The 26931-nt window shown below is 48.9% G+C and overlaps 12 protein-coding genes and 4 non-coding genes across 24 annotated transcripts in view; 7 read left to right on the top strand and 9 right to left on the bottom strand.

Annotated features, from left to right (window-relative positions):
• The first annotated feature begins 1 nt into the window (after nucleotide 1).
• On the top strand, nucleotides 2-1890 carry LOC9653937 (subtilisin-like protease SBT2.5). Its single transcript, XM_024669088.1, has 7 exons — nucleotides 2-149; nucleotides 206-350; nucleotides 405-781; nucleotides 837-1002; nucleotides 1042-1324; nucleotides 1377-1699; nucleotides 1752-1890. The coding sequence occupies exons 1-7, from the start codon at nucleotides 13-15 to the stop codon at nucleotides 1794-1796; spliced, it is 1476 nt and encodes a 491-aa protein (XP_024524856.1). The 5' UTR covers nucleotides 2-12; the 3' UTR covers nucleotides 1797-1890.
• Nucleotides 1891-2057: 167 nt separating this feature from the next.
• Nucleotides 2058-2762, top strand: LOC112344381 (subtilisin-like protease SBT2.5). Its single transcript, XM_024669008.1, has 2 exons — nucleotides 2058-2289; nucleotides 2410-2762. The coding sequence occupies exons 1-2, from the start codon at nucleotides 2058-2060 to the stop codon at nucleotides 2760-2762; spliced, it is 585 nt and encodes a 194-aa protein (XP_024524776.1).
• Nucleotides 2295-3409, bottom strand: LOC9654709 (probable ribonuclease P/MRP protein subunit POP5). Of its 2 annotated transcripts, XM_024669096.1 has the most exons (4): nucleotides 3224-3409; nucleotides 3034-3171; nucleotides 2819-2988; nucleotides 2295-2745 (listed from the first exon to the last, which is right to left on the bottom strand). In XM_024669096.1, exons 1-3 carry the CDS (start codon nucleotides 3387-3389, stop codon nucleotides 2843-2845), a joined length of 450 nt encoding a protein of 149 aa, XP_024524864.1. In that variant the 5' UTR covers nucleotides 3390-3409; the 3' UTR covers nucleotides 2295-2745; nucleotides 2819-2842. The 2 variants fall into 2 exon arrangements, with proteins under 2 accessions (XP_024524864.1, XP_024524863.1); XM_024669095.1 differs by lacking the exon at nucleotides 2295-2745 and having other exon boundaries at nucleotides 2760-2988.
• A 47-nt stretch (nucleotides 3410-3456) lies between these two features.
• Nucleotides 3457-4089, bottom strand: LOC112344380 (probable C-terminal domain small phosphatase). The gene has a single exon (XM_024669007.1). The coding sequence runs from the start codon at nucleotides 4087-4089 to the stop codon at nucleotides 3457-3459; it is 633 nt and encodes a 210-aa protein (XP_024524775.1).
• Nucleotides 4090-4287: 198 nt separating this feature from the next.
• TRNAG-UCC lies at nucleotides 4288-4359 on the bottom strand. The gene has a single exon. It is a non-coding gene; the product is annotated as a tRNA-Gly (tRNA).
• A 245-nt stretch (nucleotides 4360-4604) lies between these two features.
• Nucleotides 4605-4676, top strand: TRNAG-UCC. The gene has a single exon. It is a non-coding gene; the product is annotated as a tRNA-Gly (tRNA).
• A 32-nt stretch (nucleotides 4677-4708) lies between these two features.
• Nucleotides 4709-7474, top strand: LOC9653936 (pentatricopeptide repeat-containing protein At1g63400). The gene has a single exon (XM_002964498.2). It carries the CDS (start codon nucleotides 4877-4879, stop codon nucleotides 7274-7276), a length of 2400 nt encoding a protein of 799 aa, XP_002964544.2. The 5' UTR covers nucleotides 4709-4876; the 3' UTR covers nucleotides 7277-7474.
• On the top strand, nucleotides 4762-4833 carry TRNAG-UCC. The gene has a single exon. It is a non-coding gene; the product is annotated as a tRNA-Gly (tRNA).
• Nucleotides 7311-11343, bottom strand: LOC9653935 (lysine-specific demethylase JMJ706). Of its 2 annotated transcripts, none has more exons than XM_024669085.1 (12): nucleotides 10716-11343; nucleotides 10472-10631; nucleotides 10190-10409; nucleotides 10082-10135; nucleotides 9944-10023; nucleotides 9610-9887; nucleotides 9160-9546; nucleotides 8779-9104; nucleotides 8604-8723; nucleotides 8432-8551; nucleotides 8292-8381; nucleotides 7311-8238 (listed from the first exon to the last, which is right to left on the bottom strand). In XM_024669085.1, exons 1-12 carry the CDS (start codon nucleotides 10969-10971, stop codon nucleotides 7582-7584), a joined length of 2748 nt encoding a protein of 915 aa, XP_024524853.1. In that variant the 5' UTR covers nucleotides 10972-11343; the 3' UTR covers nucleotides 7311-7581. The 2 variants fall into 2 exon arrangements, with proteins under 2 accessions (XP_024524853.1, XP_024524854.1); XM_024669086.1 differs by having other exon boundaries at nucleotides 8432-8548.
• Nucleotides 11344-11665: 322 nt separating this feature from the next.
• On the bottom strand, nucleotides 11666-13642 carry LOC112344411. Of its 4 annotated transcripts, none has more exons than XM_024669091.1 (8): nucleotides 13516-13642; nucleotides 13315-13398; nucleotides 13117-13255; nucleotides 13012-13067; nucleotides 12868-12939; nucleotides 12041-12810; nucleotides 11927-11964; nucleotides 11666-11867 (listed from the first exon to the last, which is right to left on the bottom strand). In XM_024669091.1, exons 1-6 carry the CDS (start codon nucleotides 13636-13638, stop codon nucleotides 12691-12693), a joined length of 594 nt encoding a protein of 197 aa, XP_024524859.1. In that variant the 5' UTR covers nucleotides 13639-13642; the 3' UTR covers nucleotides 11666-11867; nucleotides 11927-11964; nucleotides 12041-12690. The 4 variants fall into 4 exon arrangements, with proteins under 4 accessions (XP_024524859.1, XP_024524858.1, XP_024524857.1 ...); XM_024669090.1 differs by having other exon boundaries at nucleotides 11666-11964; nucleotides 12041-12410; nucleotides 12480-12810; XM_024669089.1 differs by having other exon boundaries at nucleotides 11666-11964.
• Nucleotides 13528-14747, bottom strand: LOC9654708 (trafficking protein particle complex subunit 5). 3 transcript variants are annotated; one of them, XM_024669093.1, is made up of 9 exons: nucleotides 14647-14747; nucleotides 14504-14592; nucleotides 14385-14448; nucleotides 14256-14333; nucleotides 14127-14203; nucleotides 14008-14074; nucleotides 13844-13951; nucleotides 13695-13769; nucleotides 13528-13639 (listed from the first exon to the last, which is right to left on the bottom strand). In XM_024669093.1, the coding sequence occupies exons 1-8, from the start codon at nucleotides 14716-14718 to the stop codon at nucleotides 13740-13742; spliced, it is 585 nt and encodes a 194-aa protein (XP_024524861.1). In that variant the 5' UTR covers nucleotides 14719-14747; the 3' UTR covers nucleotides 13528-13639; nucleotides 13695-13739. The 3 variants fall into 3 exon arrangements, with proteins under 3 accessions (XP_024524861.1, XP_024524862.1, XP_002964151.1); XM_024669094.1 differs by having other exon boundaries at nucleotides 13548-13620; XM_002964105.2 differs by lacking the exon at nucleotides 13528-13639 and having other exon boundaries at nucleotides 13676-13769.
• Nucleotides 14748-15170: 423 nt separating this feature from the next.
• TRNAT-UGU lies at nucleotides 15171-15242 on the bottom strand. Its single transcript has one exon. It is a non-coding gene; the product is annotated as a tRNA-Thr (tRNA).
• A 206-nt stretch (nucleotides 15243-15448) lies between these two features.
• On the top strand, nucleotides 15449-18741 carry LOC9653934 (kinesin-like protein KIN-14U). Of its 2 annotated transcripts, XR_002991706.1 has the most exons (12): nucleotides 15449-15606; nucleotides 16002-16264; nucleotides 16326-16409; nucleotides 16502-16663; nucleotides 16726-16832; nucleotides 16894-17072; nucleotides 17125-17286; nucleotides 17349-17561; nucleotides 17620-17657; nucleotides 17716-17843; nucleotides 17901-18623; nucleotides 18723-18741. XR_002991706.1 is itself a non-coding variant. In XM_002964497.2 (10 exons), the coding sequence occupies exons 1-10, from the start codon at nucleotides 16072-16074 to the stop codon at nucleotides 18558-18560; spliced, it is 1926 nt and encodes a 641-aa protein (XP_002964543.2). In that variant the 5' UTR covers nucleotides 15641-16071; the 3' UTR covers nucleotides 18561-18619. The 2 variants fall into 2 exon arrangements, 1 of the variants encoding a protein (XP_002964543.2); XM_002964497.2 differs by lacking the exons at nucleotides 15449-15606; nucleotides 18723-18741 and having other exon boundaries at nucleotides 15641-16264; nucleotides 17901-18619.
• Nucleotides 18742-18850: 109 nt separating this feature from the next.
• Nucleotides 18851-19408, bottom strand: LOC9654707 (dirigent protein 21). Its single transcript, XM_002964104.2, has one exon. The coding sequence runs from the start codon at nucleotides 19406-19408 to the stop codon at nucleotides 18851-18853; it is 558 nt and encodes a 185-aa protein (XP_002964150.2).
• Nucleotides 19409-19920: 512 nt separating this feature from the next.
• Nucleotides 19921-24326, top strand: LOC9653933 (probable LRR receptor-like serine/threonine-protein kinase At1g56140). The gene is made up of 24 exons (XM_024669320.1): nucleotides 19921-20066; nucleotides 20122-20302; nucleotides 20358-20429; nucleotides 20478-20549; nucleotides 20630-20701; nucleotides 20754-20825; nucleotides 20880-20951; nucleotides 20999-21067; nucleotides 21118-21189; nucleotides 21237-21308; nucleotides 21360-21428; nucleotides 21480-21551; nucleotides 21602-21673; nucleotides 21729-21794; nucleotides 21856-21897; nucleotides 21945-22012; nucleotides 22059-22438; nucleotides 22488-22683; nucleotides 22737-22910; nucleotides 22961-23079; nucleotides 23132-23342; nucleotides 23387-23624; nucleotides 23678-23828; nucleotides 23883-24326. Exons 1-24 carry the CDS (start codon nucleotides 19970-19972, stop codon nucleotides 24234-24236), a joined length of 3063 nt encoding a protein of 1020 aa, XP_024525088.1. The 5' UTR covers nucleotides 19921-19969; the 3' UTR covers nucleotides 24237-24326.
• The window catches only part of LOC9653932 (protein ILITYHIA), an 11130-nt gene continuing 8494 nt past the window's right edge, over nucleotides 24296-26931 (bottom strand). Inside the window, 14 exon segments of the mRNA XM_024669319.1 lie at nucleotides 24296-24469; nucleotides 24532-24610; nucleotides 24673-24805; nucleotides 24870-25052; nucleotides 25108-25299; nucleotides 25358-25540; nucleotides 25590-25686; nucleotides 25742-25900; nucleotides 25953-26065; nucleotides 26115-26186; nucleotides 26241-26363; nucleotides 26414-26551; nucleotides 26621-26731; nucleotides 26780-26931. The exon segment at nucleotides 26780-26931 is cut by the window's right edge and continues 2 nt beyond it. Coding sequence (XP_024525087.1) covers nucleotides 24436-24469; nucleotides 24532-24610; nucleotides 24673-24805; nucleotides 24870-25052; nucleotides 25108-25299; nucleotides 25358-25540; nucleotides 25590-25686; nucleotides 25742-25900; nucleotides 25953-26065; nucleotides 26115-26186; nucleotides 26241-26363; nucleotides 26414-26551; nucleotides 26621-26731; nucleotides 26780-26931 — 1769 coding nt within the window. The 3' untranslated portion in view covers nucleotides 24296-24435.

Here is a 26931-nt window from a genome sequence, read left to right as displayed (position 1 = left end):
GGTCCAGATTATATGGATGCCAGTCTGTGGATATGGCTTCTGGTTTCTGCCTCGTCCATCCTACTCGTACATGCCGAAGTTTACATTGCGTTGTTAGACGGTGAGCCTGTTGTTCATAACAAGGCAACAACCAAAATCGATAGCTCAAGGTTCTCAATTTCTTAAAGTGATAAAGCAGGTTTACGAGTTTTGTTCCTTTGTGCAGTGATCAAGTCCAGATTTATTCCTCATACTTAACCGCTCAACATGATTTTCTACTTGCGTCCACTTTCGGGGAGGAATCGTACACGAAACTATACAGTTACAGCCATCTGCTTCATGGATTTGCTGTGGATATCACGGAGGAACAAGTAAGAAGAGAATGGATCATATGCGGATTCTTGACAAATTCAATCCTGTTACAGGCAGCTAAGCTCAAATCCACCCAGGGTGTGAAGCTCGTCACCAAAGAAAGAATCATGCGAGCAGTGACAACGTACACTCCAAAGCTTTTGGACCTCCAACACGGTGCGTGGCCACAACTTGGCGGCCTAAAACATGCTGGTGAAGGAATTGTCATTGGCATTGTCGACACGGGCATCAACCCCGATCACCCAAGCTTCGCGGGGAACTCGAAGAAGCCTTTCCGTCCAGTTCCGCACTACAAGGGAAAATGTGTGTCCGGCCATGGTTTTCCGGCGAGTGCTTGCAACGGGAAAGTAATTGGAGCTCAGTTGTTCGGAAAGTCTGTGGGCTACTCCAATGGAGATGGCACAGCGTTCGATGCTGACGGACATGGAAGGTGCAGTATTAACTTCAGAAACTTTCCAGTTCTCTAACTTGATATAATCTCGCAGCCATGTAGCGTCAACTGCTGGTGGCAACAGCGGCGTTCCGGTGGTGGTCGATGGTGTCAACTACGGACTTGCGAGCGGAATGGCACCTCGTGCACGGATTGCAGTGTACAAAGCAGTTTTTGGTGAGAACGGATATGTTTCAGATATAATTGCAGCCATTGAACAGGTATGAAGGGCAAGTCTCCCTTTTTATAACACTATGCAGGCTGTTCGAGACGGAGTTGATATACTGAACCTGTCACTGGGCTCGGAAAATGTAACTGATGCGACTTCCGTTTTTATGGACCCGTTTGAGCAAGCGCTGCTCTCTGCTGTTCACGCTGGAGTTTATGTGGTACAGTCCGCCGGGAATTTGGGCCCGGCCAAGGGTTCAGTCAGGAGCTTTAGCCCGTGGGTGATGACTGTGGCCGCTGGCAACACTGGACGGCACTACAAGGCGTCAGTGCAGCTTGGAAACGGGAAGACAATTGATGGTCAAGGATTATCACGTAAGTATGGCCATGTTAATGGTTACGTTTCTTTGCTAACATATAGATACAGGTCCGACTCCTCAACGTAAGAGCTACCCGATTCTCATGGCGGAGGACTCGTATGTTGGAAGCAACTATTCGGAAAAGAGATGCGTCGATTCTTCTCGATTTAACCGGTCTCTAGTTCGCGGTACAATTTTTGTCTGCCAATACAGCTCCCTCGACAGCATCAGCATTCCAAACGTTCTCAGTGTTGCGCACGCAGCGAAGAACCTGAGTGCTGCCGGATTCGCAATGCTGCTGGATCCGTCGTCCCTTTACGATGGATACATGACATCCCTATATTCTCTGCCAATTCCGGGGCTCGTCATCAACACTGTTAATGCTAGCTCGGTGAGCAAACGCTTTCTTCGACCCCAGAATTACTAACGTGTTCTTATTTCAGGAGTTTCTGGATTACTACTCCTCAGACCAAAAAAGCTGTTGCTAGGATCAATAAGAACTCCGTCGAATACAACAGGACCGTCCCGATTGTCACTCCATATTCGTCTCGCGGGCCTAATCTCTTGAACAACAAGGGAGAACCCGTCGATGTCCTCAAGCCAAACATTCTTGCTCCTGGTGAAGGGATATGGGGAGCATGGTCTCCATCAGCACCCGTGGAAACAGGTAGAAGTGCCATTTTCAGTTTCCAGTTTCTCTAAGTCTTGTTTTTCCAGGCTCTAAGTTTGTGCTCTGCTCGGGAACAAGCATGGCAGCTCCTCACATTGCTGGCGTCGCGGCGCTGATCAAGCAAAAGCACCCGAGCTGGACTCCGGCCATGATTTCTTCGTCCATAATGACTACTGCTTCGGTCGTAGACTCCAAAGGTGGTATCATCCAGGCCGTCACTGATCACCTGGTGATTGGAACACCTTTCGACTTTGGAGCCGGATTTGTTAATGTATCAGCAGCACTGGATCCCGGCATTGTCTTTGACGCAGGTAAAGAGAGTAGAAAACTTCTAAGTTCTTCTCATTGATCCTTCAAGTGATGGTCAGGTTATCAAGACTATGTGAGCTTCATGTGCTCGCTCAACACTACGCAGGCCTGGAAAGATGCAGTCAAGCAGGCAACGCACTCCGATTGCTCCATAGCTATGGACGCCGCCTATAATCTCAACTCGCCCTCCATCACCGTCTCCAGCTTGAAAGGAAACGTTGTCGTCCAGAGAAGAGTTTCCAGCGTGAGCGACGTCGCGGAAACGTACACTGCTGCGCTGGTCCGGCCCGAAAACGTCACGGCGGACATCGTGCCGGCTACTTTCACTCTTGGACCGCATCAGGAAGCGTCATTCGAGCTCCGCCTCGGCCTCACGGATGGAAAGCTCCTCGCGGACTACGTTTTTGGCCAACTTATGCTGGTTGGAGATAGAGGACACTCTGCCCGAGTGTTTATAACTGTGGCATCCAAGTGACGAGTAAACTCCAGGAAAGATTGATTTGCAAGTTCTCGCAATAAAAGGTGAACTACCTCGAGAGATTTGTTCCGAAACTCCTATTCCAGAGATACATTTCGCTTGGTGTAAGCTTGGGCTTCCTTGATTTCTTCTGGCGAGAGATTCAATCCCGGTGTTTTCTCGAGGAGCTCCAAGCGATCAGCTTCCACTTGCTCGAGTTTCTTCCGGCAAGCTCTCGTGCTTCCTGGAGCTCCGTTAGAGCGCTACTAGAACGAAGTGAAGCTCTTACCAGATAGAATGAGGAGATTAAAGAGCGTTGGAATGTTCTCGATGGCACGTATGAAAGTTATGGAGCTCCAAATCTTGGTGTACTCCTGGCGGCTGCATCGAACCACGACGATGTTCGTGACAGGATTGAAATACTTCACTGCCGCCAAAGAATAAGGAGTTACACGAAAGATAGATCCATGAGCGAGTACCTTGGAGGTAATTGGCGCAAATGGCAGCGCCGTAGAGGCCAAAATTGTCTTGCACGCTCTTCTTGATCGCTCCAAAGACGTGCTTCTGCGCGAAGCGATGCTGCTTCTTCCTGGCGGCGTCGATTAGAAGCTCCAGCACCAGGTAGCGCAGCTTGCCTGCAACCATCTCCCGAAAACCCTAGAAAAACCCTAAACTATGATTCTATGAAGAACATTAGAATGTTTCTTATTGCCTATCGAGAAAACCATCCAAGAAGAGAATCCAACCAATTCTTCGCGGCATCCGACCATGGGTGCCACCATTTCCTAGCCTTGTACAACGCAATCGACTCTCTCACGTCCTCCACAGTGGACATCGCGACTAGAACCGGGACCAAATCGATGAGCACTCGATCCCTCCGGTGATCTCCCGCCCCAAAGTGAGGAACAACGATCCCATTCCCCGGATACCCACTAAACGGCAGAGGAGAGTCGTCAATCCAGATCGTCCTCTTGAGATCGACCTCGGCAAGCCCAAGAATCCCCGGCTCCAGGTTCTTGATGTTCTTCGGGCACGAATCGTATCCAATCCTGTGCGACACCAGCTCTTTCGATGGATCGATCACGTCGAAGACCTTGTTCACGACGATCAACGGGGAGTGGCTGAAGACGATGATGTGGAAGTGTGAAGATAGATCACGCAGGAATTTGTCCAGCCCTGGGCGCTTGGTGACGAGGAGCTCCTCCGTGTATCGTGGAGAGTGGGGAATCTTAAGCGCGAAATCGTGCTTGAATTTGGGATCTTTGCATACCGGGCTCTTGATGTTGCAAGAGGTGATGAGAGTGCCATCCATATCCAACACCAGCAAAGGTTTCTTTCCCTCCATCTCCACGAACCCTAAATCTGGAGAAGACCTATTTAACAGCTTTTATGACAGCTAATTAGTGTCTATCAAATCAACAGCTTAATATCGTTTTAAGCTACTAAATGATACTAAGTTAAACTAGAACCAATTACATACTTTAGCTCGCACAGTGACACCATGATGCGAGCACGTAAACAAAAAGTTTTAGACTAAAAGGATTGCATCAGCCAGGAGTCGAACCCGGGTCTATTGCTTGGAAGGCAATTATCCTAACCGTTGGACTACTGACGCATTAATAATCTTGCTTAGATTAAAATGATACTAAGCTGGAAAACAAAAAACAATATGATTATCTTAGACAAAAAGGTTAGCCAGATAAATCCTAAACAAAAGGAATTGTCAGGATCAACACATCCTTTTTGTTGAAGGGCATCCCGACAATTCCTTTTGTTTAGGGTTTATCCGGCTAACCTTTTGTCTAAGATGTTTTTTGTTTTCCAGCTTAGTATCATTTTAATCTAAGCAAGATTATTAATGCGTCAGTAGTCCAACGGTTAGGATAATTGCCTTCCAAGCAATAGACCCGGGTTCGACTCCCGGCTGACGCAATCCTTTTAGTCTAAAACCTTTTGTTTACGTGTGCGTGGTTCTAGTTTAGCTTAGTATCATTTTAAGCTAAGCAAGAATGTTAATGCGTCAGTAGTCCAACGGTTAGGATGATTGCCTTCCAAGCAATAGACCCGGGTTCGACTCCCGGCTGACGCAATTCCTTTTTTGCCTCCACGTTTTTAGGGTTTATCTAGAATGCATGGCTGCGGCACTGGTGCGCGCCTCCATTACGTCCATCCCATCTCCCTCCTCCTCCTGGCGCAAGCGCTCCTCTGGGAGCACACTCAAGCTCGAGGTAAGCAACAATCCAGACCCGCCGCCGATTGTCGATAGCAGGATCCTCGCCTGGCTCAAGAACAACGGCAAGGACGCCTCCTCTTCCACATCGTCCTCCACCGATCTCGACGATCTGGTCGCGATCTTCTCGAGCTCCAGCAGCGAGGAGCGCGCCAGCGCCCTCGACAAGCGATGGAAGGAGGACGAGAAGAAGAAGAAGAAGAAGCTCACGGCGGCGATGGTGGCCAGCGTCGTCGAGTCCCTCCCGGGCGTGAACCAAGCCGTGGCATTCTTCCACTGGGCCGGCGACCGATTCGATCACAACGAGCACACCTACAACGCGCTGCTCAAGCTCCTGCTCGCCTCCAGCGGCGCCGAGCACGAGGCCCTCCGCCTCTTCCTCGCCATGCTCGACGCCGGCTACCCCTCCGACTCCTCCACCTTCGCGGTCGTGCTCCGCGGCCTCCACGCCTCGGCCAAGCTCCGCCACCTCGGTCCCCTCCTCCTGGACGAGATCCGCGACCGCGGCCTCTCCCCGGACCCGGTCGAGCTCAACACCATCCTCGCCGAGCTGTGCGACGCCCGCGACACCACCACCGCCATGGCGCTCTTCGACAAGATGGCGGAGCTGGGCGCCGTCAACCACACCACGTACTACAACCTCATCCACCCGCTGTGCAAGGCCCGGCTCCTGGACGAGGCCATGGGGCTGCTGCTCGACATGAAGTCGCGCGGCATGAACCCGGGGACGCTCCTCCACAACGTCGTCATCGGCGGGCTGTGCCGCGCGGGGCGCCTCCGCCACGCGCTGGGTGTGTACCGCCAGATGAACGACGCCCACCCCCCGGACTTCCTCACGTACACCAAGCTCGTCCACGGGCTGTCCAAGGCGCGCCGGCTGCGCGACGCCGTCCAGGTGCTGCAGGAGATGGTGTCCGCGCGGCACGTCCCGGACAACACCACGCTCACCGTCGTCGTGCAGTCGCTGTGCCTGGGTGACCGCGTCGACGACGCGCGGGAGCTCGTCGAGGAGATGCTCCACCGCGGCATGGCGGCGAACGCGATCACGTACTCGGCGCTGGTGGACGGGCTGTGCAAGTGCGAGCGGCTGGACGAGGCGGTGGCGCTGGTGGAGACGATGGCGGAGCGCGGCTGCGCGCCGACGGTGGTGACTTACAACAGCATCATCACCGGCTTCTGCCGCGCCAGGAGGGTCGACGAGGCGCACGGCTTCATGGAGCAAATGGTGGCGGAGGGCTGCCACCCGGACATCATCACCTACACGGCGCTCATCGGCGGCTTCTGCAAGTCGCGCGACGTCGGCCGCGGCCTGGAGCTGCTGGGCGAAGTCACCCGCCGCGGCTTCACCCCGGACATCGTCACGTACTCCACCGTCATCGATGGTCTCTGCAAGGCGGGCCGGCTGCGCGACGCCGTGGACATCTTCGAGGAGATGAGCTGCGCGCCGACCGCCATCACCTACAACTCGCTCATCGGGGGCTACTGCCGGGCCGGGGACATGGACGAGGCGATCCGGCTGCTCGGGAAGATGGTGGACGACAAGTGCGCGCCGGACGTGGTAACTTACACCACGCTCATGTCCGCCTTCTGCAAGATGGGCCGCCTGGACGACGCTTACGAGCTCTTCCAGCAGATGGTTGCCAACAAGCTCAGCCCCGACGTCGTCACCTTTACGAGCCTGGTGGACGGCCTGTGCGGCGAGGGCCGGATGGAGGACGCGCTAGAGCTGCTCGAGGAGATCACCCGCCGGGGCTGCCCGCCGACCATCTACACGTACAACTGCGTCGTCGACGGCTACTGCAAGGCCAACCAGGTGCGCAAGGCCGAGGAGCTGGTGGCGGACTTTCGGAGCCGCGGCTTCGTCCCCAACACCGTGACTTACAACATCCTCGTCGCTGGCTGCTGCCGGGCCGGGAGGACGGATCAGGCGCTCCAGTACCTGGACCAGCTCAACTCGGAAGGCGGCCCCTGCCCGACCAGCGTCGCCATGTACGCTATCATTCTCGACGCGCTGTGCCGGGACGGGCGGACGGACGACGCGGTCCAGTTCTACGAGGAGATGATCCAGAGAGGATATGTCCCTGCGGCTGCCACCTTTGCCACGGTTGTCTTTGCGCTGTGCAAGGCCCACCAGCCTCAGCAGGCTCACGAGCTTCTCGAGGAGATGATCAAGTATGGCCACACGCCGGGGCCTGGGACCTGTGACGCTGTCGTCTCTGCCTACTGCCGGGCCGGGATGATCCAAAAGGCCGACGAGCTGGCCAGCGAGCTCAGGCTTTACACGGACAAGAGTTCTTCCTAACTGGAAGAACACCAGAAAAAAGCGCATCATTAAAGAATCGAAAGAATAGTGTACCAGTTTGAGATTAGTTGCGAAAAGAAAAACAATCGCGGCGCGGGATCAAGCTTTTTCCTTGTTCGCGCGCCCCGCCGGCCTCAATGCAGTTGAGGCCGAAAGAATGAAATGCTAGCTAGAAGCTAAACAGGAACTTCCAAACAAGCTAAGTGGTGATCAACCAAACAATGAATTTGTACAGACGCACCTTGCGAGGATAAGCAATCGACCGATGATCACCTGGCCAAAAGAATGGTTAAAATCATCCCGTGCTACCTAGTGCGCTGGGACCTGTGTGCTTGAGAATAGTCCTTGCAGCTATGCTCAAACCTCGAGTAAGAAGAGCTCTCTACCGACCGTCTCAAGCCATCCGCATGAGTGCTGCCCCTGGAGACGAGAATGTTCTCGCCGGAACCTTCAGCACCCCTGAAAGGTGGCAAGGACGGACCTTTCACTTTGAATCTTGGAAACACCTTCCTGGGCCTGTCCCGGTCTGCGTCTAAACCAGCTGCTCCCTTTACACTATCTACACTCGGCCTCGTTCCATCCCACCTTCCTAGCTGATGACGAGTGTTAGAATCCGCAGCAGAGCAGTGCGACCTGTTAGTTTTAATCCCCCTGTCCGCCTGGCAGTCAGTTGCTACAAAATCTTGGTCAGCTTGGGAATCGGACGTGGATGACAAACAAAATGACTGCTCTGCTGGTAGTGACTGGCTCCTAGGCCTTCCCGCTGGAAACGTTAGCAAGCCGCTATCCTGACAGGGCCTCTTCCGGGAGCAGCCTTTCTCTCTATGTCCATCTGCTTTGTTAATTTCCCGCTTTCCTAGGACGGAGCTATCTGTACTCTGATTAGCAGGATCCCGTCTAAAGAGACCTTCCAACTCTTCCGCTTGCGAGGGGGAAAGCATCCTCTTCAATCGTTGACAAGCCTGAACAGTCCACAAGTCAGCACAGCCACGTACAGCTAGCTCGTCGAACGAACCTTGTATGTCAGTGCCGAATGATTTGTATCATTGTCATTCACGCATACGAAGTGTAAATTCGAGACCTCAGTTCGCCATCTTCGTTTGATCTGTTCACAACAGAGTTTGTTTGACGCTCTACAGAACATAGAAAGATTACCTCTTCTACAGAACCCGAAATGTGAAGTTCTGAGATAATGTCTCTAAGCAGTAAAGCCGACTCTCCAGAAGATGCCCGCCAAACTTTAACCACGTGCTGCTGTTTGGCAACCTCTCCCTGCTGAATTCACTTAATCAAATAAAATCATAGCAAAATTTGAATTGATAGCTACCTCCACATTTTGAGAATTGAGTTCCTTCACGTCTTTTGGTTCCTTCTTGAAACATAGACTCAAACGATTTCTCTCATTGGTCCGCTTCGAAGGCATCGAGCGAACAGCAACTCCTGGTTTCTATAGCAACAAAAAACTAGATTAAAACAAAGAAATCAAATGACTTTGCACTTACAGGTGCCTTGTTCACACAAGTGTCCACAGATTTCTTTGCATCCGCGTCAGCGTCACTATTCGTAGTGACGACTGAAGAACCAAAAATGATAGGTGACTCCAAGTCTGGGGCATCGATGTTGTCAAACGGCACATAACCACTGTATTCTTCGCCGTCAAGAAAATCTTCCTCCAGTAAAGCCGAATCGAAAACCATCCCATCGTCAACAACAGGTAGAGGTGAAACGACAGTTTGAAATCGAAGTGCCACCGCGTCCATCTTCTTGATATCCCTGTGCAAAAAGACCTGCCTTTCTTTTCCGCATTGGCACTTGCGCATTTCTTGAGCTGTAGTCAGAAATTTGTAAGAGATGCATAGAAAAAGGAAGAACAAAACGCTTACCATGATTTAAGCATGTCGGCTCTGGAAAACATTTGCACGTCAAAAAAGAGACGTAGCACATGTGTTTGCATAGACTGCAAGGAATATTGATAGGAGCAGCCAACGACGTGTAGATTGCGGCACCTCGTTCTTTCAACAGCCATCTGACCTTGTGCTGAAAGGCCATCAGCTGCACGAAGGCAGATTTGACCGGCATTTGCATTAAGCTTTCGGCATTTTGTTTTTTTTCGTTGTCTGAAGCATCCAAGCCTTGCGCTTCTTTCCAGAGAAGCTCTTCATGGGGCAATAGCGGCATACGATTCAGCAACGAATAACGACGACAAGCAGCAGCACCGAAAGGGAACCAGTCTGCCATAGCGAAATTAACTGCCTCTCCACAGTTGAAACCTGGCACAACAGCAAAGAAGACAACGTCATAAACGCCATTAAAGTCTTTTCAAGTAAACTAACCGTGGCTGAAACCAGCGTGATATGAACGCGGAAAGGTGAGGACATATTCTCCTGGAGCTTGCACAGCCTTATAGACCGGTACACCATGCTTGACGAGAATGTTCGGAGGAAACATCGTTGTTTTTCCAATAAGCAGATCATAAGCAGCCCCTTGACCATGTTCCGACAGCAGCTTCTCAGCGTATATTTCTTCCTTAACTACACTCTCGAATCTTTGAGCTGCCTCTCCTGGAACACCGTACCATGTTTTTGGGGCCCCACAGTGATGATAGTTGATGCTGAATTAAAAAAGAAACGCATAAACAGCGCGAAAGGTAGTTGCAATCCATCTTACCTGTAAAGATAATGATCCTCAACATGCCACGCAAACATACTGAACAGCATCCCAATATACAGCATAGGTTCAGTGACTCCCTGCCAAGATTGACAACCGAGTCAAAAACCACAAAACCACAGAATTCTACATGCTTACGGGAATAATTGTCTCGAGTAGACGCAATATAGATTTTGGCAGAGAAGAAACAATCTGAAAGGAAGAGCAATTAAAAAAAAACACTCTTTCCAAGTCCTACCCGCCTACCTTCAAGTTCCAATTGCTGGAGGCTAAAGGGTCAGCAGGGCTCGAAGAGAAGGCACTGCCATCAACGTCACTGGCGTACTGAATGTGGTCAGAATTCCCGGCAAGCATCTCCTTCCAAAATTCGGCTTCGACAAACAAAGGTGGCTGAACAGCAGCAGTGGAAAACCTGCGCGAGTGGAACTTGTTGGCCATCTTCTCAAACTCCGAGAAAGTGTAGCGCCTGCAACATAACAGAAGCCTGTTAGCATTGTAAACTCCCAAGGCCGCCACAACACCACTTACTGCGCGCTTGTCAGAAATGTAACTTTGTTATTGTCACTATCCCAATCCGAGAGGCTCATGGGCTGGACTCGCGTGCTGAACTTAAACCCAGACTTTTCCTTCATGAGAACCCTGCCGGCCGGGACGGAAGGTAGAATTGGAGGAATGATCTTGCATATACCTGCGCGAAATCGACTTAGTAAAAATCATACGAAACAAAGGGGATGAGGAAGAGGAAGACACGCTAGAGGAATACGAAACGAACCATATTTCGAAGCCAGTGGAGAAATGCTGGAAATGTAAGCAAGGGGATCCTTGAACTCGTCGATTGAGGGAGTGAAGACGACGCATTGCGGAATCTGGGAGATCCAACTCACGTCACCGCCGAATCTATCCGCCTTGACGCTTTCGCGCTCGCCGCCATGCTCCAGAGGGGGCCAATTCCCGTCAAAGACTCTCTCCCTGTGACCCCGGAAGACGTTTTCCTGGATTTTGAGGGCATCCCCACCGCTCCTGGCCATAATCCCGCTAGCACCAATTCATCGCTCGATTCCCCGACGGCGCCGCGGCAATCCCCCCAAAATTTCCCCTCGCGAGCGCGATCCAGCTGACGAATCGGTTACCTGGACGCGCCGCCAGATTTCTCGGCGCCAGCGCCTGCTTCTCGCCGCCGAGCCACGCATCGCCGAAAGAAACCTAACCGATGCTTGCGTCGGAGGCGCGCATCCAAGCGGCAAGAGCAAGAATGACCGGGAGAGAAAGGGAAATATTTTTTACCTAGGAAGACTAGGGGCAAGGGAAAGGCGCAGGGCAATGCACGCCATGCTCGTCAAAAAAGGCGGACACTCCACACACACCGCAGCCGGCCGACGCGGTATGCCGCAAAACGCACACACACAAACGCACGAATGGAACAATGCCAGACGGCGGACGCAAACTGACGGCGTTTTAAACTCGCGGCGGGGGGCTGCCAACGGCCAGGGCTCGCCGCGCTGCCACGCGGACGGCGCCGATGGGGCTCCACACGGAATATGCGGCCAAACCCACGGTCGTTTTACCGGTTTGTATGCGCGTAGACGCTGACACGAGTCACAACACGGCGGGAGAAAGGAAGGAATCTCCTGCCAAACCGGCAGCGAATATCCCTCGCTCGCTACCTCTTCCTCTTACTTTAGCTGGAGAGTCGATCGAGATCCCCGTGTGTAGGAGATTAAAGACGAGCAGCTTAAACGCTTGATATAAAAAGCAAAAAAGTAACATTCTTTGCCCTTTTTCCTCTCTCTTTTTTTTTCCTCTCTCTCTCTCTCTCTCGCCTTTTTTTTTTCGCTTTCCCTGTCTGTCGTCCTCCAGACTAGTTCCAGTCTCTCATCACCCCTTTCCATGGATAAGACCCTTTCTCTGGATCCAATGCGCCGGTCTGATGCAAAAGTTTGGTGGTGAAAGCGACGGAACCAAACGCAACCAAACCAAACCCACCGATTAATCGTGTATGGCTTTAGCGTCACCTACAAACCCTGCGACGAACAGGAGAGAAACACAAGCTTTAAAACATTCCCGAATAGAATAAAACCTTGGAAAAGCAAAGAGTACCTTGCAACAGTGGAAGCACCAAGGCATGATAATAGAAGACCTTCTCCAGAAGCCACATCACGTACTTGGAATATCAGAGCTTGGGCCGAAGGAAGCAGTGCCACTTTGATGTTTCAGACGCAACGGGGCGGGCGGCAGCGCAGTGGCAGCACTTGTGATGATCACTGTGGGACTGAAGTCGGGCCCCCGAATTCACGTTCCAATCATGTGCTCGCGATTCCTGAGGTCCTGTGGATAAATTCATAAACAAACAAGGCTCCCGGCCAGTGTCATATCACCTCCTGTGCGTCTGATTAGAACCGAAAAGAAATGCGAGAAAAGCTTAAAAACCGGCTTCGTTGGCAAAGGTTTACTTCGTCCTGGGAAAATTCTTCTCAATCATACAAAAGTCAGTGGCGAGAGAAGCATCCCAAGCAAAGCTAAACAGGAAATTCCATACCAGATATCCACGCAGGCTAAAGCGCGAAAACCGGTGGCTGTCTGTCTTGAGGTATGTTCCACGTAAAAACAATCTCCTTAAAAAAAAGCACGTAAGAACCAACAAAGACGTGACTTGTCCATCCAAAGCGTTTCCACGAAAGGCAGTACACGGTGTCGTATTTAAAAACCTGCGCGGAGCGAATCTATACATTATACAGTGGAGTCATACCTCACACCCGCTCTTTTTCTTTCTCCTCGACTTGCTTCAGGAGCCTGGATTTCTCTTCGAGTTCCCGCTGAAGCTCCTCTTCCCAGAGTTCTTCACGAGCTTCTATCTCTTCCCTTTCAGTCTGTGTATCGAAGTTTAAGCGTTCTGTTAGAAACTGATTTTTGTTTTCTACACTTGCCTTGTCATATTGCCAGTGAACGGATCCATCACCTCCGGCACGACGATAATCGTCTCCATCATAGTAAGGATCCTAGAATTGCGTTACGTAAGAAGAATAAAAAATGCTTTAGCTCAAGCTTTTACAAACGAAGCACGAACTTACAATCATGGAGCCAGCAACGCAGCACCCGAACGAGAACAGGATCGCAATAAACATATCTGGAAAGAAGATCAGCAGTTCCCGATGACAAGCTGTATCTATTAATACGCTTACACATGTTTTTTATCTCTTGCTCGCTCATCACCCAGGTGTTGAAAACTTCTTCGACAGGTCTGGTGGTAGCAAGCGTGAATAAGCCTATTAGACTGAAAGAATGTAGCCTGAATTCCGTGTGCTTTTTAGACTTCTGGAGAGAAACTTCCGTTAGGAATGAGAAATACAAACAATATAGAAATGAATGCAAACCTTTGCTCGTTCGAACTGCTTGCATTTTGCCGAAACATTACATCCAGACTTCTTCAGCGCACCCGGGAGACTAGAATTCAAGCGCTGGAATTTGAAAAACACCACAGAGCGGCCATTGAATGAGCCACACAGTGATTTTCATCACGTTGTTCTTTAGAGCATGAAATTTGGTACCTCCATTTAGTTCATTCTTTCGCATACCTGTGATGCCGTATCAATGCAACCCTTGACGACCGGTGTGGAGCATGTATTGCAAGGCGCCATTGCCACAGCCATTACCCAATCACTTGCTTCCGTGGCCTTCTGCTGTAAAACATGTGGCATCCTTTATTCGTCCACATAAGCTGGTTAATTGTTGATAAGTGGAAACAAAAGCTCACTTGTTTCTTTGGCCACAGCCTTCTTCTTACAATGCATATTTCATGCTAGCCAAGACGTGCCTCTCGCCTCAAAACCTGCGAGAATGTTTACGCCGCAAAGGGTTGAAAGCTAGAACAGCTAGAACCGCAGGGACGATGCTTTATCTTACCTCCTCGGAAAATTTGATTAGAATTGTTGTCCTTGGCCGACTCTGGCCTTCCATTGGTACGTAATGAGCCGTTACTCTAGCAGGAAATCCAGCACCTTCCAACACACCCTGCGAGGAGAGAAAACCTCAGAATCTTTACTTGAAATGAGACATCTATGCCCAACCTTTACAATACCCGCGACGTATGCTCCGCAGTTAAAGGCTCCCATGTCCTTAGGCACTGAGATGTATCTAAAAACCATGGCAAAATTAATGCGTTTTCTCGCAGCACAGAGCAACTTACTTGTTCACGAGAAGTTCTTTCTCGCTGATCATGTACTCGTCGTCGTGCTCCGTGCCTTTTTCCAAAGAGTCGGCAACCTATTCGGAGAGATCACTTCTACTTGCCTGAAAGAAAAACCACGAAACTTACCTTTCCAAAGAGAGACTTCCAGACAGTGGTGTGGACAAAAGATAAGATTCCTAGCAATCGTATCTCTCGTTTGTTACCCTATGAGAGAGTTAAAAACAAAAAATTAACACGTCTACTAGAGATTCTTACCTTCTCTCTGTGACACAAAAGCTCGAGGAAACGGAGACCAACGCCATATCCCTGATCCTCCAATCTTTGAGAGACTTCCATCACATACATTCTCACAGTGAAGCATCGAGATTTTTTACCTGCGCTCGAGCTCTGCGATGTTATCCACTCGCGTCTGGTTGTACTGCACGATCTCGGAGAACAAAAACGAGAGAGCATTCACACTGACCTGGAAATGCGATCTTGTGCTTGCATTCTATGAGATCAAGATCATCGTGCTTACCTCGGATTTGCCCTTCCCAAGAGGCCGGTCCACGACATTGACGATCTGCTTCACAGCTCTGGCGCCTATCATCGCAAGAACCCTAGAAGTAGCTGACAGGAATCGAGCTCAGGACCTCCTTAGAAAGCGAACACGTGGCGAGCTGTCGAGTTGTCCAGATGTGAAAGGTTAGGGCTAGAGAGGCGCTCGGGAATTGCAAGGTATTCGCTCCTGTCCTGCCTCGACATGAAAACTAGAAACTCCCCACTCCAGTCACTCAAAAATTCTCCATTCGTCTTCGTCAATTTGTGGATGAAGGAGTTGAAAAGAGAAAACCGCAATGTTTTGGGAAATCCTCGCGGGCGTGAAGCCGACAGTGGCGCTGCGAGCTGCCGGAGCGATCCTGCTCGTGGCAGCTGCCAAGGTCTCCAACGCGATCAAGGAGAATGGAAGCAAACGCTACGAATCGATCAGCACAAGTGATTCCATGTAGCGATCAGCACAAAGAGATTCGTCCAATGTAAAAAGTAAATTTCAATTAACTTTGCCCCCGCAGAGGGTTGAACTCTGGACCTCCAGTTTACAAGACTGGCGCTCTACCACTGAGCTACAAGGGCATTTCACGTAAAACCCTTTCGACAAAAACGTCTTTCTCAGTCCTGCCCTGCGAGATTAATTAACACAAGCATTGTGAAGGGAATATTACAACGAGACAATGTATAGATACGGCTGTCAGTGGAGCTATAATCCATGGCCATGCATCACACCCATAGCATTCCATGTATGTAACGCATAGCATTCGCAATCATGAATCATGCAACATGTCACAATGCATGATGGGGGCAAAATGCGAACCATGCATCACACACCATTGCACTACATTCAAAGCGTGTGTGATGATGGGGCCTCTCTCTCTCTCTCTCTCTCGCACACAAGATTCCTGGAAGAAATCTTAGGTTTGAGCAACGGATCTTCTTCCAGGTGTGTAGAAACCCTTGCCTTGGAAGTGTTTTTTGCGAAGTTCTTGCGAGTTCTTTCGTGGGTGTGAGAAGTTCGTGACCGAAATGCCATAGCCTTGGAGGTTTTTGCGGTCGATCGAGTCCTCCGCCTTTGTCTCTGTGTCGATTATCGGAGCTTGGCTCCCTTTTTTTTTCTTTCTTGCTCTTTGGTGATGAATGGTTTTTTCCTGGAAAACAGTGCAGACTTCTGCATCGACTGAATAGTTCTCGCCCACCGATCGAGACAAACAAAGTTGTTTTGTCGGAGAAACTTTCACAGTCGCTCAGGAGCTTTTCTTTATTTTCGCTGTTCATCCTCTTTCTGTGATGACTACTGCTTTCCTTTTGCTAATGGCAGTCCTGTGCTTTTGTCTGCAGCTTCAATCATTTTGAGAACCATCTCCATTGCCTCTGGATGTTTTGTAAGAAGTAGCAACCAAAGTTTGTGATGGGATCTCTCGATCTCGATCAGTCGTTCGAGCGGCTCGGGGATTCTTTCAGGTGTCTCAGCCTGGACGCGCGCAAGGATTTTAGCCTCGTGAACTCGGTGAAGCTCGTCATCGAGGACTTCCATTCGGAGGGCTCTCAGGACGACAACGCTAGTGGCAGCAAACCAGGAGATTCTCTCGGAGCTCTCGAAGGTTGGCCTCTTTTCCTTGCTTTACTTCCTCCTCTTAAAGCTGAATAAGACTTTCTCGCCAGGAGAGCTCATTCTACTCAAGGCAGCTTTTGCTCTGTCGAATGTTAACAGAAGGCTGAGCCTCGGCAAGCTACTCGATCTCCAAGGTATGCCTCTGCTTCTTTTTGCTTCTTCTTTTTTCTTCTTTCGTCTTTCCGGCCTTGTTGTTGATAATACCTGTTTAATGCTAGCTTTGCAGGGAATGTACGAGTTTTTTGCAGAGTGAGGCCTTATCTCCCTCACGAAAATGTCGCCCATGCCTGCGAGGTTGTCTCTCCGACCGAGGTTCGCGTCTCTTCCAACGGGGAGCCTTCCAAAACGTTCAAGTTTGATAAAGTATTTTCTCCCTCGGCCTCGCAAGGTACGAACATTTTTCATTTCTCGAGATGTAGATTCTGAAGAAACTTGCTTCAATTCTTGCAGAGGATGTTTTTCTGGACGTGCAGCCGACTATCAAGTCTGCTCTGGACGGCCACAACATTTGTATATTCTCTTACGGCCAAACAGGCACTGGGAAGACTTACACAATGGTAAGCACGCTCTGGAAGTGTTCTTCATTTCTCTCAATGCTAAAAGTCGAGTGATAAGCAGGAAGGCCAGAAAGGAGCCCCTGGAATTGTTCCGCGGACACTGCAGCAGCTTTTCAAGGACAAGAATTTGCCAACCAGTGACTATCGCTTCACTTTGAGCATGTTGGAGATTTACAAAGGAACGCTGCGTGATCTTCTGGTTCCCCGGCCGACGCGACTAACAGACCCTCCAGCAAAGAGGTTTGTCTCTGTGACATGATCATTATACATTCTAAGCCGCTTTTCTTTGTAGCTTGAATATTCATCTGAGCGTTTCGGATCACGTAGAGGTCGAGAACCTGACGGAGTATGTGATTGACAATCTCTCAGACGCTCTCAAGTTTTACAGGAAAGGTACTCGTGCCAGATCCACTTCGTCCACAAGCTCAAATGAAAGCTCCAGCAGATCACACTGGTTCGATTTCCTCTTTTCTTCTATTTTTCGTGTATATAGGCTTGACAATATTGATCGTGCAGCTTGGTTCGAGTAAACATTGTTCGCAAGTCCCAGTTAGATAAAGTCTCGAGAAGCAAAGTGTGGCTTATTGATCTCGGTGGCAGCGAACGCTTCTTCAAAACCCAGGCATGGGGTAAGGTTTTGGAGGAAGGCAAATCCATCAACGTCTCCCTCACTGCACTGGGAGACGTGATCAGTGCTCTACAAAAAAAGCAAGCACACATTCCTTACAGGTATGCATAGAGCCCTTACTATAGCTCGAATGGTATCACAAACATTTTTCTTCTTCAGGAACAGCAAGCTGACGCAAATTCTTCGGGATTGCCTCGGTAAGCAAACTTGTTCTTTTTCATTTTTTCGGTTCTTTTGATTGTTTTGTGTCTGTAGGATGTAACTCCAAAGTTGTCATGTTCGTCCATGCAAGTCCCAAGGAGGAGGATTCGGCAGAGACCACTTGTTCCTTGACGTTCGCAGCTAGAGCGCGAGGAATTCACTTAAGTCGCGACTGTGCAGCAGTAAGTCTTTATTTTTTTGGTTCTTTCTTTCAACCTTGAAGTGATCTCCTTCCACAGAAATCCCGGGAGCGAGAAGCGCGGATCTCCAGCATCGTCCAGAAAATGGAGGCTCTGGAAGGTGAGTGCCAGCGCCTAAGTGTCGATATCCAGGCTCTCGAGTCGACCGTCAACGAGAAGAAAAGAAACTCCACACGTTTCAGTGACGCTCATCAGCTCCTCGAAAGCTCTGACCATCGCAACGACAAGCTAACCGGTGCGGCTACGACGAATCCATCTCCAAGTACACCATCTTTGCCGAGGTTTATGACACCGACGATAAGCAGCCTGTGCAAGAACCGGTGCGCGTTGCAAGAGTTCAACGAGCCAATCTGGCCGGAAAGCCTGCTCGCCAAGAAGATCAAGAGCTTCGCTAGCTCGGACTCTCCGCAGATTTCCATCGATCTGGGAAGAAAACGCGCTATAGTTCCCGCTTCTCGGCAAAGGATTCATCATCCACAGCAGCAGCAGCAGCAAGTAAAAAATCCGGCTCTCATGACTCCAAATGGACAGGAGGAAGACTCGAGCACTCCAACAAAGGCTGCTCTAGCATCCAGATCTAGGAGCGCAGCTCATGTGAAATGGAGCAAAGAAGAGATGGAGCACCAACGATCGTCGAGAACCAAGATCCAGAGGCGGCTCACGCTGGAGTGCTCTAGCCGATTAAGCGTCAACTTCTGATCAAGCAAAAGCCTAGGAAACTACGACCTTTCTCTATAGTTTGTGCTCGAGTTTGTAAACGAGTTTTCTTGTTGCTATGATACGCATCCAATAACTTCTGATCAAGCAAGCCTAGGAGACTACGATCTTTCTCCAAGTTTGTGTTTTGAGTTTATTACAGAGTTTTCTTGTGCTCATGATCCATATGATTTTCAGTAGTTTTCCCGGACTATATCAAAGCTATGTGAGAGAGAGAGAGAGAGAGAGTGTGTAAGAAAAGTCAAGTATAGTCAAATGTGGTCAGCACCAGTCTAGCAGTCTAGCCTGTAGAAGATGTTCCAGAAGAGCACAAGTCCGCCAGGCTCGTTGCCCGCGGTGGACACCGTCGCGTATCCTCGCGCGCAACGAAACTCGCCACTCCCCCCAATCACGGCGAGCTCGCGCTGGGGATCCAGGAAGGGATTCTGGCCATGGAGGCTGATGCTCCCGGCGCGGCCAAAGATCTCCACCGTGGCGCTCTGGAGCAAGCTCAGCGCGGAGAGGGAATCGAAGGTGAACATCCCGCGCATTCTCCCGACCCTGGCGGATTGGATCGAGGGCGATCGCGTGAGCAGATCGTCGAACACCGCGACGACGCCGAAGTAAGTGTCGTTGTTGATCTGCGGCGTGGTGACGAAGGCGGTGGTGGGATTGGAGCCCGAGGTTTGATCGTGCATGTAGAACTGGAGGATGCTCCACGGCCGCTCCATTCGCCCGCTAATGGCTTGATCGTCGTTCTCACGCGGCGGCGCTGCTATTGGATCGCTGGTGCCCGATGGCGCCAATGCGAGTAGCGCGAAGAAGAGGATCGCGAGAGAAGAGGGAGCCATTCTGGATCGATCAACCAATTCATCGATGTCTCGCCATTTAAAGCCGCGCGTTTGTTTCTTTATTCCCTCACTCACCAAGAGTGCTGCTAGGGAAACTTTCCCCCCCCAATTCGAAAGCTTTCCAATATTTTAGGGTTTATGGCGATGGCGCATTCTTTTTGCTCGATTCGAATCGTTTCCATGGCAGCAGCGCCTTCTGGGGCCTTGCGGTATGCTGCGCGACTCATTCTGGTCGATCGATCAATAGCCCCCAAGGCAAGTTCTTTTTTAAGCTATAAACAAGTCAATCCTCTTGCTAATCGCGGCGATTGACTTCTTCTTGGTCGATTTTGCAATCACTCTGACGATTGTGTCGGTCCAAGATCTTGGAAAAAAAATCTAGAGTGACAATTTGACAAAGTCTACGGTTGCCGCATTGGAATTTAGACTTGCGAAGCGAAAGAAATGAGTATGTTCTCACTTTGCGCCCCGATTTTTTTTGTCATTCTTTTTTCTTTGCTCGTGAGCCGAGCTACTGTTCTCTGTACTATCAGTATGGTTCTCTGAAGATTTGGACCTGGAATGGAGGAGCTACCGCTTTCGATTCTTTTTCTTTTTGTGCTGCTTCTTCATGGAGCAGCACAAGGACAGCAGCAGAGAACGCTCGATCCGACAGAAGGTAGCTTCTAATTTTGTAAGTTCTTCCACGAGTTTCTTAACTCTTTTTTCCACAGTGGAGGCACTCCGAGTTTTTGGATCCCGGATAGGCCTCTCACCGGCATGGAACTTCAGCGTCGATCCTTGCAGTGGTCTCTACGGATGGAACAACACAGCTCCGGCGGAGAGATATCAACCAGCGAGTGGAGTCCAGTGCGACTGCTCCGGGAACTCTTCCGTTTGCCATGTGCTTCGGCTGTAAGTTTTCGGCTTCCACTCTTTGGTGCTTAATTGATTGGTCTGTTTTTCCTAGTGTTGTTTTCAATATGAATGTAGCAGGCGAGATTCCTCCGGAAACTGGGAATTTCTCTTCTCTTTTCGATCTGTAAGTTCTTCCGTTTTCCACGGTGTGGTTACATACATGGACTTGCAGGAACCTTGGTCAAAACATGATCACTGGTACACTTCCAGCGGAATTGGGATCCTTATCCAACCTACTGTACTTGTACGAAACTCTTTTGTCGTTCATGAAGTGTCGTTAGCTTCTCACATTTTCTTTTCCTACGTTGCTAATACGAACAACAGCAATATTGGGATTAACAGGCTCAGAGGACCCTTGCCTGCAAGTTTTGGCAGGCTTACTCAGCTGCGTAGCATGTAATGTCACTTTTGTTTTTGTTTCGTTATTGATATTTTTATGTTTTCCTAGGGGTATTGGTACCAACTATCTTACTGGTTCGCTTCCACCAGAGATTGGCAACCTGCGATTCCTAGAACAGTTGTACGTATAAAAGTAAAGCATTTTCATTGAGGTGTTTTTATATCTGGCATCCAGGTACATGGATTCAAGTGGGTTAAGTGGAGAAATTCCTCCCCAACTTGAAAGTTTACAACGTCTACAAATCCTGTTAGTGCTTTCTGCATATTTTGGCTTAACATTGATGGAAATTGCAGATCGATATCAGATAACAACTTCAATGGCTCAATAGACGTTCTTGGAAACTTATCCAGCCTCCAGGAGCTGTAAAAAATGTCTTTTGCTACTTGTATCCTTGGTAACCATTTTTTCGCAGGACAATGGAAGGAAACAGGTTCCGAGGACAACTTCCATCGAGCTTAGGCGCTCTTCAAAACTTGACGAAATTGTAAGTATTGTTTTTTTTTTCATAAACTAAAGTTCTGGTATCTCCAGATACATTGGGGACGTCTCTGCCGGGGCTCGCATTCCAGAGTCTTTGAATCGGCTATCACTTTTAAGCAGATTGTAAATTTTTTTTCTTTTCTCTTTTCTTTCTTCTCATTTTCACTTGCACAGATCGTTGAGAAACTGTGAGCTGTCAGGTTCGATACCGGACTTCAGCAATATGACCAGACTTGTGTTCATGTAAGTGTCTTTTCATTTTTTTCGCTATAGTTCATTGTTTGATATGCGCAGTGATTTAAGTTTCAACCAACTGACTGGTGTTATTCCCTCTTCTCTCGCATCGCTACCATCTTTGGAAAATCTGTAAGCGTGTTTGTCAAACATTAACTTAAATTCTTACAGCCTGTGTCCAGAGTATTGGCAAACAACAATTTGAATGGAGAAATTCCTGCGGAACTTGGCTCTCTCACCGGTCTTGGAATTCTGTAGAGAAGTTTATATGCACTTAAGGCTTATGTTTGCTGACCTTGGTCTGAGCAGGGACGTTTCTTTCAACAACCTGACAGGAGCCCTTCCATCTTCTCTCAACAGAAGTCGATTGCAAGAGTTTGTATCCTTGTTTTCGTTATCGGGTCGTTCTTACGAAAGTTCATCTGTATTGTTGCAGAAATATCATCTGGAACAGTTTTAACGTTTCCAATGCGCAAGGGTAAATAATGCTGATTGAGATTCTATATACTAACAGAATGTCTACAGGCAAACTGCAGCTGAGATGAACTGTTTGGAGACTCGAATGGGATGCAACGCCGTTGATGCTGGAAGAAGTACGAGTCCTCCCTTTCTTTGTGTACTAACGTTGGTATCATTCAGACTTTGAGTTGTCTATCAACTGTGGTGGTCCAGCGGTTTCTGCTGACGGAATGACTTTCACCGAAGATTCGTCTTCTCTATCGGAAGCGGTTTATTATTCGAACTCAAGCCAATCATGGGCAGTTAGCAGCACTGGCTATGTTGATTTTAACGGGAACACGTTCAATTCAGTTCCAACTGCAGCTACACGCGTTACTGGAACTCGAGACTCGTCACTCTATCAAACAGCCAGAGCTTCTCCTACCTCTTTGAAGTACTTTGGGCTTGGAATGGTTAACGGGCCCTATCAAGTGGATCTTCATTTTGCGGAAATTGTTATTCAGGACGATAGCTCGGGGTGGACGGGGCTAGGAAGAAGGTTCTTTGACGTTTATATCCAGGTAAGAAAAGCTTGCTGTATAGTTATTCTTCTGAAAACAAATTCTACAGGGGTCAAGGGTGTTGCAAGATTTCGATATTCGAGCAGAAGCCAATGGTTCTTATATAGCCATCGTGAGACCCTTTCCTGCTCAAGTCTCCAATAATGTTCTTGAAATTCATCTTTTATGGAGAGGCAAAGGGACTTGCTGCTCTCCAGCTCCGCTTTCCTTTGGACCTCTGATATCTGCAATTCGAGTCCGGCCTGGTATATATGCCGAGTTTTTAGTATAACATGTTCTAACACACTTTACTTCTTAGAGTTTGATACTTCTGGGCTGATTCCAGCAACACCTTCGCCCTCCAGCGATTCTAAAGTTGTACCCATCGGTGTTGGGGTTGGTGTTTCTGTTGCTGTAGTTTTTCTGGCGGCGATCTTTGCCATCTTGTTTATCCGAAAACGACGTCGACTGAAGTATGGACAAGATGAAGAAGGTACACGAGACATGTTCCTCAATAACGTGATTTTTCCTTACTTCCAACAGATTTGAGAAGTTTGGAAGCAAAGCCAAATCTCTATTCTTACAACGACTTGAAGATAGCTACCCGAGGATTTGCTCCCGAAAATAAGCTCGGACAGGGTGGATTTGGGAGTGTCTACAAGGTATACGAACTAAGTGTTGCTTTATTCTCAGTGTTCCTTCTTTTTTCCTTAGGGGGTGCTGCCAAATGGTACAATTGTAGCAATGAAGGAGCTTTCATCTAAATCAAATCAAGGGACTCGGGAGTTTCTGAACGAAGTAACCGTCATCTCTGCTGTTCAACATCGTAATCTGGTTAAGCTTCATGGTTGCTGCATTGAAGGAAGCCATCGCATTTTAATTTATGAGTTCCTGGAGAATAACAGTCTTCACCAAGCTTTACTCAGTAAGTTTGCAAGCGTCCTTCTCTTTTCTCATGGTGATTTCCAGAACCGAAAGAACGAGTAATCCATTTTGATTGGCCAACTCGTTTCAATATCTGCGTTGGTATTGCTCGAGGCATTGCATACTTGCACGAAGAATCACTTCCAAGGATTGTGCATCGGGATATCAAGGCCAGCAACGTGCTTCTCGACAAGACCCTCAATCCAAAGATTGCAGACTTTGGTTTGGCAAAGCTTTTCAAGGATCACCAGACTCACGTCAGCACCCGTGTCGCAGGAACAATGTAAGCACCACTCTTCCATGTTTTATCCTGACACTAGCTTCTTCTTATTGTAGAGGCTATCTTTCTCCAGAGTACGCAATGAGGGGCCAACTGACAGAGAAGGCCGACGTCTACAGCTTTGGGGTGTTGGTGCTGGAAGTTGTGAGTGGAAGAGACAACTTGGACACATCCTTACCCACTGAAATGATTTATCTTCTAGAATGGGTAAGTGTCATGACAAGATCCTCCTTGAAAACCATCAATGGTCATTGCTTTCAGGCATGGCATCTCCACGAGAACAACCGGGCACTAGAACTTCTGGATCCGGAAGTGCCAGAGTTTGACGAGGGAGAGGTCCTAAGGGTGATTCAGGTGGCTCTTCTGTGCAGCCAGGCACTCGCATCGGCTCGTCCAACAATGTCACACGCTGTGGCGATGCTTCTGGGAACTGCCACCATCGACGTTACCTCGCTACAGCCCGGCTACTTCGCTGCGCTCCAGAATGCAGCTCCCGGGTTTTACACGGACGCGCTTGTCAAGATGGCTTCAAACAAATCGAGTTCTATCCAAAGTTCCAGGAGTCCTTCCTCGGTCACAAGCAACTCCAACATGCCAATGAATCAACCTCGCTGAAAACACGCACCTATATTCTTTTTGTGTAAAAAATATCGTGGAATTAGCAACTTTCGAAATACAAAACAAGGTGGCTTGCGGCTGTTATTATACCAGGAAGTATATGAGTATGATGGTGATGAATACCGGAACAGAAGGACTCCAGGCCCTCTCCAGTAGTGGACGCAAAATATAGAACAAAAATATACTGCCTGCTTACTTATTGATCAATCTCACTGGCATCGCTGTCGTCACTGCAAGAGTTTACGTAGTTAGAGCAGCATGGAAGGAAAATAACGTCATGCTACAATCTCACCTTTGCTCTGGTTGCTTGGCTATTCTTCTGGCGTCAAGACCAGTAATGTATCTCTGCGCGACCTGAGTATTTTCCGGTCCTGCAACGTATCCATCGTCAGTGAGGGGCGAGCTCTATAGAATTACATTGTTGGTAGCTCACCTTTGTTCAGCTGGAAAACATGATACGCGCAACGCTCCGCCGCCATTCGGACGGGGGTGTTGGAATCCTTCATAGACTCTGCAATCGCTGGTCCTAAGGTAGTTATACGCGCGGCCAATGAGTCTGGTTTGATCTGTGAACAAACAGATATAATGATAAGGAAATTCCAGCCTCGCAAAAACAAACCAAAAGCATACCTTTGCTATGATCTTTATGCTGCTAAGGGACGCGCGCCTAACATCACTGGCATCGTCGTTAAGAAGGCCAACAAGGACAGGGAGCACGTCTGACAAAGACTTCAAGGCGTCGGAGGGCCGAGATTGTAGCTCATAGGCTACCAGACGTCCAAAAGCCCGTGTACAGCACTCCCTTACAGAAGCCTACAGACAGCACACAATCAGACAATGCTGTATAGTTGCACACAAGCATTTGTACCTTGTCATCTTTGACCCTGGTTTTCAAGGTGTTAAGTGATGCTGAATGCAGAGATGGTGAAGCACATAAGCGGCTCGGGGAGTAACGAATTATTGATGCTAGAGCAAGTGTCATGCCATGTCTCGACGTCCAAGACGTTCCAGGCACTAGAACGGCATGAAGCAATGCCGAGAAACTGTCATCCACAACGAACTGCAGATAAAAAAAGCCAACAGTTACTAAGAAGGGGAGGCAATATGTAAATTAGAACCTGAGAAACGAGACCAAAGGTTTTGCCGGCGAGTATCCTGTGCTCCTCCTCTTCTGTAGCTAAGAGGTCTTGTAACAAAACCGTAAGTCGATCTAAAACGGCCGAGCTCAGACTTTTGCCGGCATGCCTCACGACCCCCTTAAGAGCAACCAGCATGGCTCCTTTCACTCCACCTTCCGCAGACTGCCAAAGTTTCAAGTCACAGATTGTAACGTGAATACTTAAGTAATACCTGAAGTCCTGCAACAAGATCCCCAACAAGGGGATCAACTCTTGTGCTTAGTATCGATAGTTTGCCAAGCGATGCAGCTGCACGTGATCGAACAATTCTAAAGGCAGAAAGAGCAGAATTATGGAAACAGAATCGCAACTGGCTAAATGCACCTCGTATTGTCCTGAAGACATTTCATAAAAGTTGTTTGTAGTTGTGGAAGAAACGGTTTCAGAGCGATGCCTCCTTTGCTGATGATAATTCCCAGAGTCCCTAAAATTGCGCCCTTTACTTGCCAGGTGAATCGGTCTCCAATGATGCGAATGAGAGGCCTGAGAAACAAACCAAATAGTTGGCACCAACATTTAAACAAGCGAACTTTACCCCGTTATTGGCACCACAAAAGGTTTAACCGCAGCCTCACTTGTCACGGTAACTAGCTCCCCAATACCCTCTGCTGCTTGTTCTCTCAAATCAGCAGAACCACTCATAAGCCCCTGCATGGCAAGAAAACTAGTTAGTGGAAAAACGTAAGCAACAGCATACCTGCAATAAAATAGGTAAAACCGGCTGCAGTCCCTTTGGCAAACAAAACCCAGGAATTACGACAGGGCCGCCCTGCATAATAATAATTATAAGTAAAAAAAAGAGCTGTTTAACTTATAAGCCAACCTTCCGCTTGCGACGCTCTTTGTCCCGGGCAGTGGACACAGCATCACGTAACACTTTCACATAGGACGGTTGATTTTCCTTGGATATGGTAGCAGTCACGGACGCCAATGCTTCCCAAACAGCCTGAACGCGTAAAGAAGTGAACAACAGCCCGGTGTAAAGATGAGACTTACTTTAACAGTATTGTCGTTGACATCAGTGAGCATTACTACCAGAGTAGTCAAAATGTTGGGCAGCTCGTCGCTCAGGTCCAGCTTTGTATTTTTGAAAAGATATCCCGTAAGGTAGGCCGACCATGTCCTGATTGAAGCCTACAACGGACAATAAAAAAGTGAAACACGGACAGACAATCCTTCTCGAAGGAGCTCACGAAATCATACCTGAGTATCACCAAGGCCGCGGACAAGCTCCGAGAGAAGATACTCAAGTCCTTCTCCGTCAATAGCCAAAACAACTGTTTCACCCGCACTCTTTGCAAAAGAAGCCACATCCTGTAGAGCAGTGATGAATAATCTCGATAAACCAAAAATTGCACGTACCATTTCATCTGAATCCATTGCAGCGATTAGGGGCGGCAAAATCGTTGAAAGATGACCATTCAAGCCTGGACCAGCCACTTCTGCCAATGCTCCCAAAGCATGGGCGTTGAACGCACTGCATCCAAGAAGCTTGAATCTGATGTGAAAAATCA

The sequence above is a fragment of the Selaginella moellendorffii genome, unplaced genomic scaffold (assembly GCF_000143415.4).
Source record: "Selaginella moellendorffii unplaced genomic scaffold, v1.0 SELMOscaffold_4, whole genome shotgun sequence".
Classification (NCBI taxonomy): Eukaryota; Viridiplantae; Streptophyta; class Lycopodiopsida; order Selaginellales; family Selaginellaceae; genus Selaginella; species Selaginella moellendorffii.
The sequence above is the reverse complement of the archived record's forward strand: the minus strand, read 5'-3'. Positions and strand labels throughout refer to the sequence as shown.